This window comes from Schistocerca piceifrons, chromosome X, assembly GCF_021461385.2.
Source record: "Schistocerca piceifrons isolate TAMUIC-IGC-003096 chromosome X, iqSchPice1.1, whole genome shotgun sequence".
In the NCBI taxonomy this organism is placed as follows: Eukaryota; Metazoa; Arthropoda; class Insecta; order Orthoptera; family Acrididae; genus Schistocerca; species Schistocerca piceifrons.
Genome location: NC_060149.1, coordinates 929,885,954 through 929,907,671, shown reverse-complemented (window position 1 = coordinate 929,907,671; position 21,718 = coordinate 929,885,954). Strand labels below are relative to the sequence as shown.

General features: G+C 42.5%; 1 protein-coding gene across 3 annotated transcripts in view; it reads left to right on the top strand.

The window, feature by feature from the left end:
- The window catches only part of LOC124721851 (homeobox protein aristaless-like), a 128,149-nt gene that overhangs the window by 94,364 nt on the left and 12,067 nt on the right, over positions 1–21,718 (top strand). For all 3 annotated transcript variants that reach the window (XM_047246981.1, XM_047246983.1, XM_047246982.1), the window contains 3 exons: positions 7,345–7,468; positions 20,755–20,884; positions 21,183–21,278. In XM_047246981.1, the coding sequence (XP_047102937.1) occupies positions 7,345–7,468; positions 20,755–20,884; positions 21,183–21,278 (350 nt within the window). The remainder of the gene's footprint in view (positions 1–7,344; positions 7,469–20,754; positions 20,885–21,182; positions 21,279–21,718) is intronic.

The following is a 21,718-nucleotide window of genomic DNA, read 5'->3' as shown; positions in this document are numbered from 1 at the left end:
TCTATCTTCCTATATAAAAGATAGCAACCATTTCCTCTATCGGCTCTCCATCATTTCTGTTTCTTTACCACACAGTGTCCTGCTCATCACTATTGATGCCACCTACCCTTACACTATCGTCCCTAATGCTCATGGCCTTGCTGTTACAGAACACTGTCTTTCCCAATGCCTGACAAATTCCAAACTTAAGACCTCCTTTTTCGTCACCAAGACCAACTGTATCCTCACTCACAGTTACTTCTCCTTTGAAGACATTACCTACAAACAAATCCAGGGTACAGCAATGGGCAGCTGCATGGCACCATCCTATGCTGACCTATTCATGGGCCATGTGGAGGAATCCTTTCTAACCATTCAGAATCCCAAACCCTCACCTAGTTCTGATTCACTGATGACTCATAATATGGATCAAGGGGGAGGACACCTTATCCACATTCCTCCAGAACTTCAACACCTTCTCCCCAATTTGCTTCACCTGGTCCTCCTCAACCCAACAAGCCACCTTCCTCAATGTTGACCTCCACCTCAATGATGACTATGTCAGTACCTCCATCCATGTCAAACCTACCAACCACCAGAAATCCCCCCACTTTGACAGCATTCTTCACCAGGGTTTCAACTACTGATAGTCATGCCCTGAAATAAGGAGTGTCCTACACACTATCCACCCCCCCCCCCTCCCTCCGTCCCACAGAGATATTCCACTGCCCACCGAACTTACACAATACTCCTGTCAATCCCTACTCAACCCCCCCCCCCCCCCCTGCTCCCAATCTGTTGTCTCATGGCTCACATCACTATAACAGACGCAGATGCAAGACTTACCCCACACATTCTACCACCACCACCTACTTCAGTCTGTTCATGAGCATCGTCTATCCTGTGAAACCAGAGTCACGTGATCTACAAGCTAAGCTGCAAGCACTGTCCAGCATTCTGCATGGGCATGGCAACCAACAAGCTGTCTGTCCACATGAATGGCCACTGCAAAACTGTGACCAACAAACAGCTGGACCAGCCAGTTGCTGAGAATGTTGTCTAACACAACGTTCTTCACGTCAATGTCAATTCACAGCTTGTGCCATTTGGATCCTTCCCTTCAACACCAGCTTTTTTGAATTTTACAGGTAGAACTGTCTCTACAATATATCCCACATTCACATAACCCTCCTGGCCTCAACCTTCATTAGTCACTGTTCTTCACCCACCTATCCTCTTTCCTGTTCCCTGTTCCCACTCCGGCCCCACACAACCTTCTACTCCATGAACATACCCACAGTCTTTGTCTTTTTACTTTGTTCCTCTTCTGTTCCCACCACCCACTCACACACACACACCCCTGTCTTCCACCTTACCTCCCAACTGCAGCTAGTATAGTGTAATGACATAAGTTTTGTATAAATGATTTTCTTTTGACATATGACCATGTGCAGACTTCGTCACCAATGTCAGTTACAAAACAACTCAAAATTATTTAAACTCTTTTTAAAGTTGTCTCTGAATGGTTCTTGAATGAAACTGTAATTAAAACATCATCCTTTGAGTCATATGTGCAGAATTACGTCACTCAGTCCAATTGGTTTGCGCAAACTCTTTTCAATTTAGATGTCGTTTGTTTCTTCTCAGAAATTATATTAATGCAAGTTATCTTCTTTAATAAATATTAAAGCCACATGGAATAAACTTTTAAGACTCAAACTCACGATGAATGTTGTCAAAAATTAATAATCTTGTCAAATAAATCAGTAATCCTTCTTCCTTAATATAATTCTTCATAAATAAACTCTCGGAACACGTATTTAAACTTTTGTAGTATACACTAGTTTATTATCTTCATATATACTACATATAGACGTGAACCTGAGCCTTGACAAGATAGGACTGAACATTTACAACATGATTAAACTTTCTATGACATCATTGTTGTAGAAACATTACAAATTCTTATTTTTTCAGTTTTTTAGAAGCACGACGCAACAACTCAGTTTCAGGATATTCTGTTGCTCTTTGGCTGTCGACCCACGACATATAGTGACCAGCAATTTTCTCTCTGGTCCCGGTAGTGAAGATGCTGTCTCCATTCATTGCGCCGCCCTCTCCGTACATGAAACATAAAAATAAATACAAAACTTTAGATAATTCACAAACATTACAAATACTACAAAATACATAAACAAAACACTAAATTAAACTTATATTCACCTGGAAACTGGTCTGACACTGGTGGATGGGTGACACTTCAATTTCGCATCCCACTACACTAGCTGCCCTACCATCTCCCAACCTCATCCCTGTGTGCCCCCACAGGCAGCAGTTTACCATCCCCCACCCCTACTCTGCTATCCTTCCTCCTCACTGACCCCAGCATCCACATTACTCCCACCACCCAGACTGCTTCTTCCATCACACACTGTAGCTCACAGTCTGACCTCAGCAACCAGAGACAGTTGTCACATGTATATGAGTTGCGTTTGCATGAGTGTATGCTGTCTCCATTCATTGCGCCGCCCTCTCCGTACATGAAACATAAAAATAAATACAAAACTTTAGATAATTCACAAACATTACAAATACTACAAAATACATAAACAAAACACTAAATTAAACTTATATTCACCTGGAAACTGGTCTGACACTGGTGGATGGGTGACACTTCAATTTCGCATCCCACTACACTAGCTGCCCTACCATCTCCCAACCTCATCCCTGTGTGCCCCCACAGGCAGCAGTTTACCATCCCCCACCCCTACTCTGCTATCCTTCCTCCTCACTGACCCCAGCATCCACATTACTCCCACCACCCAGACTGCTTCTTCCATCACACACTGTAGCTCACAGTCTGACCTCAGCAACCAGAGACAGTTGTCACATGTATATGAGTTGCGTTTGCATGAGTGTATGCTGTCTAATTACTTGTTTGCAGTCTTTAGAATTACTGAGGTGTAGGAGGCTTGATACTCCATATTTAATGGAATTCTATGTAAGTAGCATCATACATTCATTATTTGTAATTTTATCACGTAAAGCTTTTACCTTAATCAGTTTTTAAGGCAGGTTTAGAATAATGTTCTTGTTTATAGATTTTACTATTTCTGTGTTAGTGTGAATGTGTAAATGAATGTGAATGAGAATGGGAAAAAGCAAGTGTGATTTTAGATGAGTTTCTATTTTACAGTGCCTTAAATTTTATACATTTTAATCACAGTTGTAATTGGGCAACTCATACAGATACATGGGTATAACACTTTGGAGGGATATGAAATGGAATGATCACATAGGCTCAGACGTAGGTAAAGCAGGTGGCAGGCTTTGGTTTATTGCTAGAATATGGGGGAAATGCAATCAGACTACAAAGGAGATTGCTTACAAATCACTCATGCAATCCATTCTAGAAAATTGCTCAAGGGTGTGGGGCACATACTAAATAGGACCAACATGGGATATTGAATGCACACAGAAAGGGGCAGCACAAATGGACACCGGTGTGTTTAGCCCACGGGAGAGAGTCACAGAGAAGTTGAAGAAACTGAAATGGCAGACTCATGAAGATAGATGAAAACTATCCTGAGAAAGCTTACTTATACTTTAAGAACCAGCTTTAAATTGTGACTCCATATGTAAATGGAATGGGAAAAGCCCTAATAATTCGTACAGTGAGACATACCCTCTGCGATGCACTTCACAATGGTTTGTAGAGCATAGATGTAGATATCTGTCTAAGACTATTTTAGCAATTTCACTAATGAATTTGCCATTTAGTGCGCATGCTGCCCCCTCTTCCCCTCTAACCTATGCAAAATTCTGTAATGTTATCAGACCACAATCTCCATCCTATTGTTATTGCCATCACAAGTGAACACACTATAAAACTAAGCCCTTGCAGTCACTCACAACTACCTATTCCAAATCCACACAGAAATAAAACATACTACACTAACTTCAGAACCACATGAAAAATTTACCAGTCAGCATGTGTTTCCTATATGGTATTCTACAGACGTTTGACTATTGGAAAAACACATGGAGTCATATGAAGTGTCCACCCTCAAAACATCCAATATCCAAATCCTGGACTGATTACCAGCTGCTCCCTGTTCTTCAGCACATCCTTTCATTTTGCAACTCAATCACACTTAAGCTATGTAAGCCTTCAGACCCTTCTTTTGTTCCTCTTGCATCTTTCCCTGTCCTTTGCCCAGCATACATCTACATCTACATCTACATCTACAGCTACAAAAATACTCCACAATCCACTTTATGGATAATGGTGGAGGGTAGCATGTACTGCTACTAGTCATTTCCTTTTCTGTTCCACCTGCAAATAGAGTGTGGGAATAACAACCATATACACACATCAAAAAAAGTTTTGCATCACCCCAGTTCCCATGCCTCCTGAAGATTGAAGTTAACTGTGGATATTGTATCACAGACACAGTCCCTTTGATTGTTCAGAGATGTCACTAAACCTGCCCAAAGATGTGAGAAACCATGCATAAGCAGTGCCTATTAGACAGAGGGGATCTGACAGCTGATCAGTTCCAGTCATTCCACCAGGAAAGAAGTACACAGCTCATGTTGTCTGTAGTTCAACTATGCCTAGACGGTCAATACCACAGTTTGATCACGTCCACATTCTTACTTTGTGACAGGACGGGCGCTCAACAAGGGAAGTGTCCAGGCATCTCAGAGTGAACCAAAGTGATGTTGTTTGGACGTGGAGGAGATACAGAGAGACAGGAACTGTCAATGACATGCCTCACTCAGGCTGCCCAAGGGCTACTACTGCATTGGATGACCACTACCTGTGGATTATGGCTCAGAGGAACCTTGACAGCAATGCCACCATGTTGAATAATGCTTTTCGTACAAGCAGGAGGTTGTGTTATGACTCAAACTATGCGCAATAGGCTGCATGATGTGCAACTTCACTCCCAACACCTATGGCGAGGTCCATCTTTGCAACCACGACACCATGCAGTGTGGTACAGATGGGCCCAACAAAGTGCCAAATGGACTGCTCAGGATTGGCGTCATGTTCTCTTCACCGATGAGTGTTACATATGCCTTCAACCAGACAATCATCGGAGACATGTTTGGAGGCAACCCGGTCAGGCTGAAAGCCTTAGGCATGCTGTCCAGCAAGTGCAGCATGGTCGAGGTTCCATGCTGTTTTCGGGTGGCATTGTGTGCAGCTGACATACGCCACTGATGGTCATGGAAGGCGCCTAATGGCTGTACAATATGTGAATGCCATCCTCCAACTGATAGTGCAACCATATCAGCAGCATATTGGCTAGGCATTCGTCTTCATGGATGACAATTCGCACCCCCATCGTGCACATCTTGTGAATGACTTCCTTCAGGATAATGACATCGCTCAACTAGAGTGGTCAGGATGTTCTCCAGACATGAACCCTATCGAACATGCTGGAATAGATTGAAAAGGGTTGGTTATGAACGGGGTGACTCACCAACCACTCTGAGGGCTCTACGCTGAATCACCATTGAGGAGTGGGACAATATGGACCAACAGTGCCTTGATGAAGTTGTGGATAGTATGCCACAACAAGTACAGGCATGCATCAATGCAAGAGGACATGCTACTGGGTATTACAGGTACCAGTGTGTACAGCAGCCGGACCACCATCTCTGAAGATCTCAATGTATGGTGGTACAACATGCAATGTGTGGCTTTCATGAGCAATAAAAAGGGCAGAAATGATGTTTATGTTGATCTCTATTCCAGTTTCCTGTACAGATTCTGGAACTCTCGGAACTGCACTGATGAAAAAATTTTTTTGATGTGTGTATATGCCTCCATACGAGCCCTGATTTCACATACCTTATCTTCGTGGTCCTTACATGCAATATATGGTGGTGGCAGTAGAATTGTTCAGCAGTCAGCTTCAAATGCTAGTACTCTAATTATCACAATACCATCCCATGAAAAGAATGTTGCTTTCCCAGCATGGATTCCCATTTGCATCCCTGGTGCATATCTGTAACACTTGCATGTTATTCAAACCTATGAGTAACAAATTTAGCAGCCTACCTCTCAATTGCTTTGATGACTTCCGTTAATCTGACCTAGCGTGGATCCCAAACACTTGTGTGGTGTACAAGAATAAGTCACTATAGCATCCTATAAGCGGTCTTCTTTACAGGTGAACTACACTTTCCTAGAATTCTCCCGATAAACCTAAGTTGACCATTTGCCTTCACTACTGCATTCCCCACATACTCTTTCCATTTCATACCACTTTGCAACTTTATCCACAGATATTTAAGTGATTGTGACTGTGTCAAGCAGGATAATACTCCCATATAATCATTATACATTATTTTTATTATTTTTTTCACTAGTGAGTTTCATTTTCTTATTTTATACTAAATTTTGCTTCTCAAATTGTCCCTCAATTTTAGCAATTTTGAATTGAAACTGACACATTGTTTACTGACATTTTCTCTTTGCCTTCCAATGTCTCTGATGCCTTTTCCTTCATCTTTACCTCTCTTCTTACCTCAGACCCATCATAACTTTGGTCCTTGTGTTTCAAGTGACATATCCATTTCCCATCTCTGCCAACTTTTGGTTTGTTTGTCCACTGAAGCAGGAACCTGTAGTTCTGAGAGCTGTAAGTACTGTTTTGTTCATTTATGTTATGCTTGGTGTTGTAGGTTTAACTAAAACATATGTAACGTACATCACTACAGCTTCATTTATAAAAAGCAATATAAGAGACTGGCCAACACACCAAGAGATACTATGGCCCTATTCTTGCTTGTTTTGAAGTTCAGAACTGCATAATCAATTACATTAGTACAAAAATTACGAATATGAAAATGCAGGTAAAGTCATATACTTACTAGACACAATTAAAATGGTAACATAGTTAAAATACTAAGAGATAGATTCTAAACTTTGCATCTCTGGAACCATGGGTCAGTAAACACCTAGTTAGTTTTCATGTAAGACCCAGATTAAATGTAATTTGGAACAAGTGCAACCTCTTCTAATCAGGAAGTGAATCAACATTTTAAAAATAAAACCAATTAAAAAGTCACCAATATGAAAAACAGCTAATATAAAATTCTTTGATGTCTAAGTCTTCTGCATCTGAACACAAGCACAGTTTCCATTTATTTCTGTCTTTAGTTACTCCATGTACATCCTCCACATACTAAAAATAAAGGCTTTTATTTTAAAATAAATATAGAAATACTGCAAGTCATGGTAAAAATATTCACTTAGACTGAAATTTTATCATCACTCACAATACTCTTTATGAGTACAAAATTTCAATGGGGTATATACATATTGAAATTGTTTCAATGTTTTCACAGGACTACATTTAGCAATTTTCAGCTTGAAGAACTAGAACGAGCATTTCACAAAACCCACTATCCTGATGTCTTCTTCCGTGAAGAACTGGCCATGCGGATTGACTTGACAGAAGCTAGAGTTCAGGTATACATGTTAACTATTAATGCAACTTTAATGATGCAAATGCTAAAAATTATTAAGGCAAAAATATGAAAGAAATGGTCACAAATTGATTTGGGAGAAACACACATACTGTATTAGCTCTTGAGCTGGTTTTCCCTTTCTTAGTCTGAATGCTGAGAGGATTTCTTTAAAAAATTTTGGAGAGGATAGACAGCATATTACATTATTCTGGTATCATAGATAATGTTACTGTAACCAAAAAATTCCTCTAATGAAATGCAAGCTATCATTGGAGGTGTTCAAGAGCAACAGTAAATTCCATGAGCACACATGAAATGTGCCACATAATTCAGGTTTCAGTTAATTATGAAGCAGACAATTATACATTCAATTCTATACTGTACAGAATTTGAATTCCCTTTAAGAGTAATGCATGAAGGCTAGTAACAAATAAAATACAGTTCACAATAATTGATGGTGTACACAACAATAATTTGAACCGAATGTCACATATTGTTCATCTTAAATGTCTAAGCTGAGTGATTTTTGTGATATGGATAATAACAGTACATAGAGATAAAAGTTTTGGAACATCAGCTTATTTGGTCTATTTTCACTTATTAATTTCTGAGTCAGGCTTCAGTAAAGAAGAAAATATTCATTTCACACAGATGTGTAAATAATGATAATATGTGTGTCCATTCTAACTGTAGATAGTTCTTTTAGCTACAAAAGTGTACTGCAATAGCCTTGTATACATTTACTCCCTTATAAAGTTTGTTTTCAATTACTGATCACAGATAAAAAAATAACAGCAACACTCATTAACATAATCCTAGGAGCAAAATGCCTTACAATCTTCATTACATTACATAAAAAGGAGTGAAGTGTGCAGCCAAAAAAAATCTATGAGCATTTATCTATTGATCTGAAAATTCCAGCAGACAACACAGCTAATGTAAGGATTTCAATTTTCCTGGCAGTTGAATGTTCAAAGAAATTTTGGGCTTGCAGCTGTCACAACAGACAAACAAATTTTGACATCTGCTAGGAAATTGAATCCATGTAGCTCCAATCAAATTTGGCTGAAGTGACTCCATCTACCAAGTCCCATGATACACAACATCTACTCTCAATTTCATGGAGAAAAATTTGGATGGTGTGATGTGGTCTGTATTAGGTAAAGGACTGTATTTTGCACTTATGCCTGAGCATCGCCTTTGATAAGTTTTGTGAGTGGTGTTTGTAACTTTACCCTACCTACCTGTGCTAATATGACTTCAGCAGCTGCAACTGTCTTGAATCTGGCTGAAAAGTGATTGTTGTAAGTAGGCTATTTCAAATGATGTCATCTACATCAGGTTTAAACCCCAAAACACTTTAATTGTAATTTGACATGTAATAACCTATCATTTATGGTGAGTTCAAGTCTCATCTATCATAATTTATGCACAGGTAAATGGTTAGTCACATAATACATTGTGTTGGTGCCCTGTAATATGATTGTTCAATTGCATAGATGCAATGATTCACAATAATTTACCTGTGGTGATTAAATCATTAACATAGTCACCACTTACACTATCCTTCCAAATAGATAATCATATCAAAATGAACATGACACAACAGAGTTCACAGTCCAATACTACTGCCGAATTTTTCAGAATGCACTATTGATGTTTTAACAGTATTCCTGAAACCAGCTGCCAGTTCACAGTCAGTCATTAAAAATGCTCACTGAATTACAGAATGATCTCCCAGCTGTGAAACTCAGCACAATGTAAGAGTTGTAATTTGTGCTAACTCATATGTGATACATTTTTGGACACAGATAATACTCGTTTTACAACCTTCCACAGATGAATTAAAATGGCTTCCAACAGCCTCTCTTTTATAATATTACAATAATTAGAACTACATTTACCAATTGTTATTTGCTGCGGTTTTACAAGTTACAGTTAAAAATTTACATTCCTTATTAACTGAATAGTGGAGAGATGTTCTTCTGAATGTGAACTTCTAGATACAGCAGTAATTACTATCAAATTATGTAGTCTGTTTTGCCAAGATATGAGATTCTACTTCAGTAACAATGTTTTAGTTAAGAATGGTAATGCTAATAACCCCTAAACTAAATGAGTGAAAATGTTATGACCATATCTTCAACACTACCTGTAGAATTGCTTCAGTTATTTATCTATATTTCTGTTTTGATTTATCTGAAAGCTAGTAATGTGATATATGTTTACATAGAAACAATGATAAAAAAATCAGCACAGTTTTTAGGTAAACTAGTCACACCAGCAGATTATAATTAACCAAATGAATGTGATGTGTAATACAGTTAAGTTGGCTAAGTCTGAGTTAATATTCAAGATTTTGGATACTGTGCACATGCTGTGTAAATAATACTATTGGAGATATTTGCAAAAAGAAAGGGGGTGAGAGAGAAACATACCAGTGGAAGGAATCTACCTGTTTTGATACATATTGAAGATGCTGTATGACACCTTGATTTGGATGATATGGTAGAAATGAGAAGGGTAACTTGCCATGTGCTTGTGAAAGCTCCTCCTCAATGCAGAAAAGTTAATCTGTGCAGAAAGGGTGACACTAAGAAATTACTGAGGGGATATGCAGTAGCCACCAGAAAGATCACATTGGCTAGGCGCGTCACGGACGGTAGTTGCTGCAAGTAGAGTCCCGTCCACCAGAGGGCACGCGAGAATTCGGACGCGACCTCTGCCGGCATAACAACAACAACAACAACAACAACTCCAGCAGCACGGGCCGTGCCCAGGCAGTTAACATTGGGCATGCCTAGGACACAGTCCCGGTCTACACTAAGTGAAGTGCGACGTAAATGTGAACAGTGTTACTACACAATTGGCGATGAGTAAGGTCGTTCTTTCGCGTGTTGCGTTGTTGTTCCGGTATCGCAGCTTCTCCACGGCATGGAGGATTTGGTGCGGGTTTTGGTTGCGCAGCAGACAGAGCTCATGGCCACCATGAAACAAGTGCTTCCGGCGTTGCTCTCCATGCCGTCTGCTCCGGCGCAGTTCCCTCCTCGCTTTCCCCCATATGACGAGACGGCGGAGGATTGGGACGCGTATGAACATCACCTTCGGCAGCATTTCCAGGCTTTTCATGTTGCTGCTGTGGAGGTATGTCGTGCTCTCTTCTTGTCTTGGATATCTCCCTCGCTCTCTCTCCCAGCTAGCGCCGTTGCAGGAACCCTCGTCCTTGTCTTTTGACGCATTGTGTTCATTGCTGTCTTCATATTATCGCCGCCGCACGCATGTTGTGGCGGCTAGGGTCGAGTTCTATCAATGCAAGAAACAGCCCCATCAGTCTTACCGGGCATGGGCCGCTACCCTGCACGGTCTTAGTCACAAATGTCATTTTGTCACGGAGCAGTCGCGAGAGTCGTATGCCCACGTTATGGTACACGACGTCATTGTTCGTTCGGCCCCTGATAGGGAGGTCCGGCAACGGGCCCTGCAGTTAGAAGACCCTTCCCTCGAGGAAGTCCTGTCCATTGCTCAATTGTATGAAGTCTCTCACGCAGCAGGTCAACAGCTGGAAGCGTGGTGTGACGTCGCGGATGTTCAAGGCGGCGCGGCCGCGTCCACTGTGTCCGGGGTGGACGACGTGCGAGCGGTACAATCCGACCATTACGGCCGCTCCCACACGGCGCGTAAACAGAATTCCGGCCGCCGGCCCCTGTTGCCATCCTGTGCGTCGTGCTATATACATCATGATCGGTCAGAGTGCCCCCAGCGTTGGGCCGTTTGTCGCAAATGTAATAAAAAAGGTCACATGGCTAAAGTTTGCCGCTCAGCCTCAAAATAATCGAAGGAAGCAGGTACAGAGGACATGGACGTTGACATACAGGAAGTTTCATCGGGCCAGGCTCCCGATGCATCGGCATGCAAACTCTTTATTGAGGTGTCGGTATGGTCACGCTGGTTACAACTGCAAGTAGATACGGGCGCGGCAGTTTCGTTGTTGAATGCACAAACTTATTCCGACCTTGGATCGCCCCCATTGGCGCCAGTTTACCGGCGTCTACGCGGTTATAGTAAACAGTTCATTCCCCTACTGGGTCAATTCATTACCGACGTGACTTACAAATCAGTCACTCGGCCTATTACTTTTATTGTTGTCAGTGATGCGAGCTCCGCTAACCTTTTTGGCCTGGATGCCTTTCAAGCTTTCAGTTTTTCTATTGCTGACACCATACAGTTAGTCTCCGAAGACGTTCCCTATCAATCATTGGAATCTTTGATCTCAGACTTTCCAGATATTTTTGAGGGCCTGGGGCGTGTTTCAGATTTTGAAGCTAACTTAACGTTGAAGGCGTCGGCTCGCCCGCATTTTCTACGCGCGAGGCAGATCCCCTTGGCTCTCCGCCCTCAGGTAAAGGAAGAGCTAGACCGGCTGACAGCCCTAAGGGTCGTTCTTCCCATTTCTTCCAGTGTGTGGGCTTTGCCCGTCGTTATTGTAAGGAAGCCCTCGGGAAAATTACGTCTTTGTGGCGATTTCAAGGCCACCATTAATTCCCAATTGGTGGTGGACACCTATCCTTTGTCTCGTGCTGATGAATTGTTCTCCACCGTGGCGGGAGGCCAATATTTTTCGAAAATTGATCTGTCGGAGGCTTATCATCAGATACCACTTGATGAGGACTCCAAACGGCTGGCGGTCGTCAACACCCCGTTTGGCCTTTACCAATACCAGTGGTTGGCCTTTGGAATATCCAGTGCCCCGGCGATATTCCAGCGTTATCTTGAGCATTTCACGTCGAAAATCCCTCATTGTATTAATTACCTGGATGACATAATTGTCACAGGCCACAGCACGAAGGAACACTTGCACAACCTTCGCACCCTCTTTCTCAAATTCAGGTCTGTGGGCTTGCGTTGCAACCTGCATAAGTCAACCTTCTTCCAACCGTCCATTGACTATGTGGGCTACACCATATCTCGGCATGGCATCCAGCCACTAGGAAGTTTGGTTCAAGGTATCGTCAACCTTCCTCGGCCCGCTTCGCTGAAAGAGTTACAAGCTTTTTTAGGCAAGGTAGCCTATTACCACCGGTTCATTCCTAGGGCTTCCACTATAGCCCACCCCCTGTACTGCCTTCTGCACAAGGGTGTTCCTTTTGATTGGTCGCCTGCATGCGAGCGAGCGTTCACCTCGTTGAAGGGCCTCCTCACGTCAGTCCCTTGTTTGGCTACTTTTGATCCCCATAAGCCGTTGGTCCTGGCTACAGATGCTTCGCAGTATGGAGTGGGGGCGGTCCTGGCCCATCGCAACGCAGATGGTCCCGAGCAACCACTGGCATTTGCGTCTAAAACCCTTAGTCCCGCGCAGGCCCATTACTCCCAGGTGGAAAAAGAGGCTTTTGGCCATTGTCTACGCTGTTACCAAGTTTCACCCTTTCTTGTATGGCACGAAGTTTCAGTTAATCACTGATCATAAGCCGTTAATATCGTTATTTGGCCCCGCCTCTCAGATTCCGGATAGGGTGGCCCACAGACTACAGCGCTGGGCCTTTTTCCTCTCTAAGTACCATTATGACATTTATTTTCGCCCTACAGGACAGCATGCCAACGCCGACACTCTTTCTCGTCTTCAGATGGGCCCAGATCCTACGTTCGATCGGGAGGAGATTATGTGTTTTCATTTGGATGTGGCATCCCGCCAAGTGGTTGATGGCTTCCCGATCACTAGTTCTCGTGTCACCAGGGAAACGGCGGCTGACCCGGTTCTCTGGCAAGTAGTTCGCCTCATTCAGCAGGGGTGGTCATCCCGCCCTCCGGGCCGGGCCTCGGACCCTCTTCGTAATTATTTTCTTCTACGAGACCGCCTCTTGGTCTTGGAAGGAGTTCTCCTTCTGGCTATTGATGATACAGCTCCTTGCGTGGTTGTTCCTGCAAGCTTACGAAGGTAGGTCCTCACTTTATTACATGCAGGGCACTGGGGTGTTTCCCGTACTAAAACCTTGGCTCGCAGACATGTGTACTGGCCCGATATTGACAGAGAAATTGAGCACTTGGTGGCCGCCTGTTCCCAGTGTGCGAGCCAACAAGCATCTCCCAGGGCAGCGTTCTCTTCCTGGCCGCCGGCAACCCAAGCATGGGAACGTGTTCACATCAAATTTGCGGGCCCGTTTCTCAATGGCTTTTGGCTCATTGTCATTGATGCTTATTCCCGATTCCCATATGTGGTTTGCTGCTCCTCAACCAGTTCAGAAGTTGCAATCCAGGCACTAGCAAAAACCTTTTCTGTGGAAGGTCTGCCAATCACCCTGGTCTCGGACAATGGACCGCAGTTTATTTCGCAGACCTTCCAGGATTTTTGTAGGCGCTTCAGTATTTGGCACGTTTGCTCTCCCCCCTTCCATCCACAATTGAATGGGGAAGCCGAGCGCATTGTGCGCCATTTAAGACGCAGATGAAAAAGTATATGCATGAATTTCCTGCGGAGGAAGCATTGACGTTTTTCTTGACGGCATACCGGACCACACCAATGGGAGAACGCAGCCCAGCAGAGCTCCTCCATGGGCGTCTACCTAGTACTCTGCTGCACCTCCTCCGGCCAGTCTGGCCTGGCTTTCCACTGGGTATGTCGGTCTGGGCCCGTGGGTTTGGTCGCAATCCATGTTGGATACTGGCGGTGGTCCTGCGCCGAAATGGCCGCCGGCTCTATACCTTGCAGGCGGGGGACGGGGTGGTACGTCGGCACCAAAATCAGCTACGTCCACGTTCGGGCACCCACCCTCCGACCTCTCGGACACCGGCTTCCCCATTGCCGGCACCTGTGTTGGTTTCACAGGGGACGTTCCCTCCTCTCCCCACTGTGACTCTGCCACACTGCAATGGTTCTCAGCCTTGGCAGCCTCCAGTAGCTCCAGCACCGGCATCACCATCGTTCGAGATGCCCCAGCGAGAGCCGGCCCCCCTAGCAGGCCCGGTTTCTCAGGAGGCTGGTTCACCTGTGGTCATCCCTTCCCCTTCGTCCCTGCCACTGGGTCTTGCCCCTCCTGAGGTGGAACAGGATCTGGAGTTTGACAGCTTGCCGCCCGTTCTGTCCCGGGCTCCAGTTGTGGGATGACGGGGGCCTCTTCATGTGGTCACTTCCAGCCATATTCGAAGGTTCCGGCTCAAGGGTTGGCAGATCCCCTCGACTCCAGCCATTCAATGGATGTGGAGGTCATCACTCCTGCCCGATGCTCCACCTTCCGACGCAGTGGATCACAGTGGCCTCACCCCCCGAAGGAGGAGGAGTGCAGTAGCCACCAGAAAGATCACGGGAGGCGCACATTGGCACAGTGCGTCACGGATGGTAGTTGCTGCAAGTAGTCCCATCCACCAGAGGGCACGCGAGAATTCGGACGCGACCTCTGCCGGCATAACAACAACAACAACAACAACTCCGGCAGCACGGGCCGTACCCAGGCAGTTAACATCGGGCATGCCTCGGACACAGCCCCGGTCTACGCTAAGTGAAGTGCGACGTAAACGTGAACAGTGTTACTACATGATACTTACACAGTGGTACTGAAGGCTGACAAAGGTAATGTAACAGTACTGTTATCTCATAATTTGTATTTTGATAAAATGAATGGTCTACTAAGCCATTTTACCTATAGGAAGACTGATTATGATACTACAGGACTGATGAAATGCAAAACTTCTGCATTCCTGAATTATACCTTGTTATGTCAAGAGACCACCAAGAGCTTAAGAAAAATAATTGTGTACCTACCAAACTGCATTGACTTGTAAAATTCTAAAACAAGATCTACCTTTACTGCCAATAGTAAACAACATTGGTGCTCCTACATACTATATAATAATTTCGAGCAGTTAGTCCATGAACCAACGCGAATTGTAAATGGTTGCGAAAACACACTTAACCTTTTAGCCACAAACAATTCAGAGCTAATAGAGAGCATCATGACTGATACAGGAATTAGAGATCACACGGTAGTTGTAGCTAGGCTCAATACCGTTTCTTCCAACTCCACCAGAAACAAACGCAAAATAATTTTATTTAAAAAAGCGGATAAAGTGTCACTAGAAGCCTTCCTAAGAGACAGTCTCCATTCCTTTCGAACAGACTATGCAAATGTAGATGAGATGTGGCTCAAATTCAAAGATATACTAGCAACAGCAATTGAGAGATTCATTCATCATAAATTGGTAAGGGATGTAACTGATCCCCCATGGTACACAAAACAGGTCGGAACGCTGTTGCAGAGGCAACGGAAAAAGCATGCGAAGTTCAGAAGAACGCAAAATCCCGAAGATTGGCTAAAATTTACAGACGCGTGAAATTTGGCACGGACTTCAATGTGAGATGCCTTTAATAGGTTCCACAATGAAACATTGTCTCGAAATTTGGTAGAAAATCTGAAGAAATTCTGATCGGATGTAAAGTACACAAGCGGCAAGACGCAGTCAATACCTTCGCTGCGCAGTGCCGATGGTACTGTAACCGACGACTGTGCCACTAAAGCGGAGTTATTGAACGCAGTTTTCTGAAATTCCTTCAGCAGGGAAGATGAATGGAATATTCCAGAATTTGAAACACGAACAGCATGAGTTTCTTAGAAGTAGATACTTTAGGGGTTGCGAAGCAACTCAAATCGCTTGATACGGGCAAGTCTTCAGGTCCAGATTGTATACCAATTAGGTTCCTTTCAGATTACACTGATACAATAGCTCCCTACTTAGCAATCATATACAACCGCTCGCTCACCGATAGATCTGTACCTACAGATTGGAAAATTGCGCAGGTTGCACCAGTGTTTAAGAAGGGTAGTAGAAATAATCCATCAAACTACAGACCTATATCATTGACGTCGGTTTGCAGTAGGGTTTTGGAGCATATACTGTATTCAAACATTATGAATCACCTCAAAGGGAATGATCTATTGATACGTAATCAGTATGGTTTCAGAAAACATCGTTCTTGTGCAACGCAGCTAGCTCTATATTCGCACGAAGTAATGGCCGCTATCGACAGAGGATCTCAGGTTGATTCCATATTTCTGGATTTCCGGAAAGCTTTTGACACCGTTCCTCACAAGTGACTTCTAATCAAGCTAATGGGGTATCATCTCAGTTGTGCGACTGTATTCGTGGTTTCCTGTCAGGAAGGTTGCAGTTCGTAGTAATAGACGGCTTATCATCGAGTAAAACTGAAGTGATATCAGGTGTTCTCCAGGGAAGCATCCTGGGACCTCTGCTGTTCCTGATCTATATATATGACCTGGGTGACAATCTGAGCAGTTCTCTTAGGTTGTTCGCAGATGATGCTGTAATTTACCGTCTAGTAAGGTCATCCGAAGACCAGTATCAGTTGCAAAGTGATTTAGAAAAGATTGCTGTATGGTGTGGCAGGTGGCATTTGACGCTAAATAACGATAAGTGTGAGGTGATCCACTTGAGTTCCAAAAGAAATCTGTTGGAATTCGATTACTCGATAAATAGCACAATTCTCAAGGCTGTCAATTCAACTAAGTACCTGGGTGTTAAAATTACGAACAACTTCAGTTGGAAAGGCCACATAGATAATATTGTGGGGAAGGTGAGCCAAAGGTTGCATTTCATTGGCAGGACACTTAGAAGATGCAACAAATCCACTAAAGAGACAGCTTACACTACACTCGTTTGTCCTCTGTTAGATTTTTGCTGCGCGGTGTGGGATTCTTACCAGGTGGGATTGACGGAGGACATCGAAAGGGTGCAAAAAAGGGCAGCTCGTTTTGTATTATCACATAATAGGGGAGGGAGTGTGGAAAATATGATACGCGAGTTGGGATGGAAGTCATTAAAGCAAAGACGTTTTTCGTTGCGGCGAGATCTATTTACGAAATTTCAGTCACCAACTTTCTCTTCCGAATGCGAAAATATTTTCTTGAGCCCAACCTACATAGGTAGGAATGATCATCAAAATAAAATAAGAGAAATCAGAGCTTGAACAGAAAGGTTTAGGTGTTCGTTTTTCCCCCGTGCTGTTCGGGAGTGAAATGGTCTAGTATAGTATGATTGTGGTTCGATGAACCCTCTGCCAAGCACCTAAATGTGAATTGCAGAGTAGTCATGTAGATGTAGATGTAGATATACCCATACATCTTACTTCCTTGCTAACACCATTAATGGACAAATGCTTCCATCATATATGTAACTTGGCCAATTTTATCAGTACACTGTCAGCTCTCTGTCCAAGCAGTTTGTATTATTTAGTGAGCTTCGATCTAGTATCACTTTTTATAATGGTCCTTCTTGCAGAGTGTTTGGTGAACATCACTGATTTGTTTCTGGATGCTCTTTCTTCAGTCTATGGTATGTTCAACTACGAATATTTTGAGCTGACCAGTGGAGTTACCATGAGTAGCTCTCTATCTCCCCTGATGGCCAACTTTTTTACGGAGGACTCTGAGGAGAGAGCACTGGGATAAGTGGTCCTTAAACCAACAGTAACTTTTAAGTATGCAGACGATACTTCCATCATGTGGCCTCATGGAGGAGATAATGGAGATTCTGTATCACCTCAACTGCATCCATAAGAAAATCCAATTTACTATGGAAGTAGAGGAAGATTGTTGTGTGCCTTTCCTGGATATTTTGGTTAGACAGAAGAATGATGATGGTTCTCTGAGGGCATTCAGTTTATCTTACCCTCACTCATACAGATTTGTATTTACAATCACTAAGTTGTCATCGCCCATCAGAATCTATGAGTGTGCATAAAACACTTGCACAGAGCTCACACAGTCTCAGATCCAGATAGTCTGCTTAAAGAGCTTGTCCACCTAAAGACAGTGTTCAGGGAAATGGATATTCTACCTAGCAGATTAACAGGGCACTATCAGTTAAAACCAAAAACCAGTAATTGGGTAAAGAAGAGGGCACAATGGCAAAATCTCTAGTTTTTCTTCCCTCTGTTGGCAATATTTCAGTCAAGGTAGGAAGAATATTCCACAATTTTTTGGTGAAAATAGGTTTCCACCCACTGTCTAGACCTTCTAAGATTAGTGAAGGACTATCTGTCATTTGAAAATGCTGAAATTTACAAAATACCTTGCCAATGTAGTATGGCTTACACATGCCAGACAACACACACATGAAAGAACTCAGCACTGAACAAAATGCTGCATTCACCTTTTGTGGCCAAGAAATTTGGAAGTAAGAAAGTCAGCTAATGTTGAACAATGTATCTCCATGAGACATTCAATGAAGTATGAGAGTACTATAATTTTGAACACAGCAACTTCTTTTCATTAAACTATGTGTGGCAGTAGTTATGATAAACCATGATAGTGGCTACCTACTGGATAATGTGTGGAACCTTACCATTTCCACAACTGGCTGTAATTGAAGATGAAAGAGTATGCCAATAACTGTGGTGGTTGACAACCCAGAGGACCGCTGAGTTCTGCAGTTCCACCAGCGAGAGTACTGCCTGCTGGGTGGTGTTGTCAGTCCATTACCACATTCTTAACACTTGAATAGGACACACACAGTGCAAAAGTAAATTTCAGAATGGAGGAAGCTTTCAAATGTCTTCAATGGCTCATCTGAAGATAACTGGCAGGTGCCCAGTTGAAACATCATGGAGTGTAGTAATGACAACCAGGTGCAAGCCCAAAATTTCTTTGAATGATAAAACTAATTTTTGAAACAAAATAAAATCACATTTTGATGACACAGTAATTTCACCAACACCTAGCAATGTGTGGTAGATTTATTTTGCATTATGAGTTATGACTGATAACTTTACTTCTGACCCCAAAATTACTTGTAATATTATTAGCTCTCACATATACTGTCAAATGAAGTAGGTTTGTCTTAAAACCAAGGATTTTTTTCTGGAATGAGATTTCTCAGTTTTGGAATGTACAGAGCCTTACAAGAAAAGGGGAAGTACTCATAAGACATGGCTGTATGCCAGTGTAACTTTGTACGTGTACATACCATCACTAGGTATGTAAAATATTAGAGTTGTAATCCTTTGTGACAGGAAGAACAGCCTTTAGAGTGCATTATAGTTGATCATGATGAGTGTTGTTGCTACAACTGGTAGGGTATATAAGGGGAATTCTGTGAATGCCCCTTATATTGAGTGATCACTGTGAAGGACACGGAGATGTTGCTCACTCATGTGAGATGGCATTATCAGCAACTGACAGAATTTGAAAGACACTTCATTGTGGGTCTCCCCATTTAGCCAACTGGTTGAATTGTGAAGTATCTAGGTTTATGAGCCACTCAGATACATGTGTGGCCCGATGTTGGACTGCGTGAATGCACATTGTAACCACTTCACATTTGTGCCTGCTACCTGTAAACAATTCATGGACTCACAACAATCTGTGCAATCGCACACCACTGGTCAGAGAGCAGCAGCAGTTGGCCTAGGCAATTATCATCTCACTCATAGGCTGCAGTTAACACCTCAACACAAATGGCTGTGTTTGGAGTGGTGTGCCATGACTGGGACACATGGACCACTGACAAATGATGTCACATTGTGTTGAGCAATGAATCACAATTCTACAGTAACCCAGGTGACCATTGTCAATGAGGATGGCTGTAACCTGGGGAAGGGTACCACTCTTCCAATGTTTTGGAGAGGCACAGCAGTGTTACTCCTAGCAATTTGGTGTGGGGAGCCATGGGGTATGACTTCATGTCATGGCCAATAGAGACTGATGGAACTCTGATGATACAACAGTATGTCATGGTCCTGCATCCTCACATGCTGCTTCTCATGTGACAGTATTGTGGTGCCATTTTTCAACAGGACAGTGCTCATCCACAAACGGCATATGTCTTTGTGAACTTTCTGCATGATGTCAAGGTACTCCTATGGTCATCAAGATCCCCAGATCTGTCCCAATAGAACAAAGACCATATACAAAAGTTGTAGGTTAGTTTACCTCAGGAGAGGATACAGCAAGTTTATGATACCTTTCCCAACCAGATTAGTCATGCACCCACACCAGAGGTGCAGTGTCATACTGATAAATGAGCTCATACTGCCGAACATTTTCTACATTTGACTCTACCCTGTAATCACTAAAGTAACATCACATAACCACTCAACCCATGAAGTTCCATTTAGTTTCCTCCTTCCCGTCTGGGTGCTTCACTTTTTTGTCAAGTATTTTATATGTGAATGTTCACAACGTAATCATAATTATCTTCTGTAAGAAATAATAGCACACTCTTTGATATAAATACATTCCATAAATGAACTCCATCAGTTTTCTTTAGAAAACCATATTGCAGGTATGGTTTCAAAATCGCCGTGCCAAATGGAGGAAACAGGAAAAGTTAGCAGCAAAGCAGCATCAGCAACTAAATCAGTCACAGCTTGTCCATGGTTCATCTCTTGTTCAAGGAATTATTTCCATTCCAGGTGAGAGTGCTTTCTCAGTCTATGAAAATGTAACAGCTTACTTGTATCTACACTTAGTAAGCATTCCTCCATTTTCAGTTTTTTATTGATTCACAGTAACAATCATAGACATGCTAAACACAGAAAATGTTCATTTATAATAAACTAAACAAGTAAATACTATGCATAATTGAGCAATTAATTCAGCACAGTTTTGACATTTCATTGATTATATTTCCCATATAGTTTTGTGTACCAGAATTCTGTGACTTTGTTCTAAAACTTTTCGCTATTGTAAATTTTTGTGTTATTGTTTCAGTTACATCAAGCCCCAGCCTCAGTGTTGAATCTCCTCTGCTTTCTCCTTCTCAGTCTCTTTCAGGAATGTCAAGCAATAATGTTCCATTTTCAATTGGTATGTATAAGCTTTAAACATATTTAGGTGTTAACCATTATTCCATACTTTATGTAATACGTGTTAAGATTTAAAATTTCTTTTGTTCTCTGTGCTTTGAAATTTAGGTGTTTTCATCTTGTATTATACAGCCATATGAAGTGTGTGTCATTACTACCATTACACTGTAGGAATAATGACAAAATTAGCAATAACTTGCCAAAATAGCATAAGAGATTTACCCTCATGTAAACACAATATTTCAAAATATTGAAAATTTGTATGTCCGTAGCCAGCTTTTAAGCAATCTCATTTTTTAAAAAATCTCTTTTGAGCCTATTTCATTATACCTTATATCCCTTATAGTGATATATAGCAATTACTTGAGCAGATCTAATGCATTTGTAAGAGAATGTTTACTTTTAGTCCTTGTGTTTTCTGTCACAGCTGGAAAGACTTCC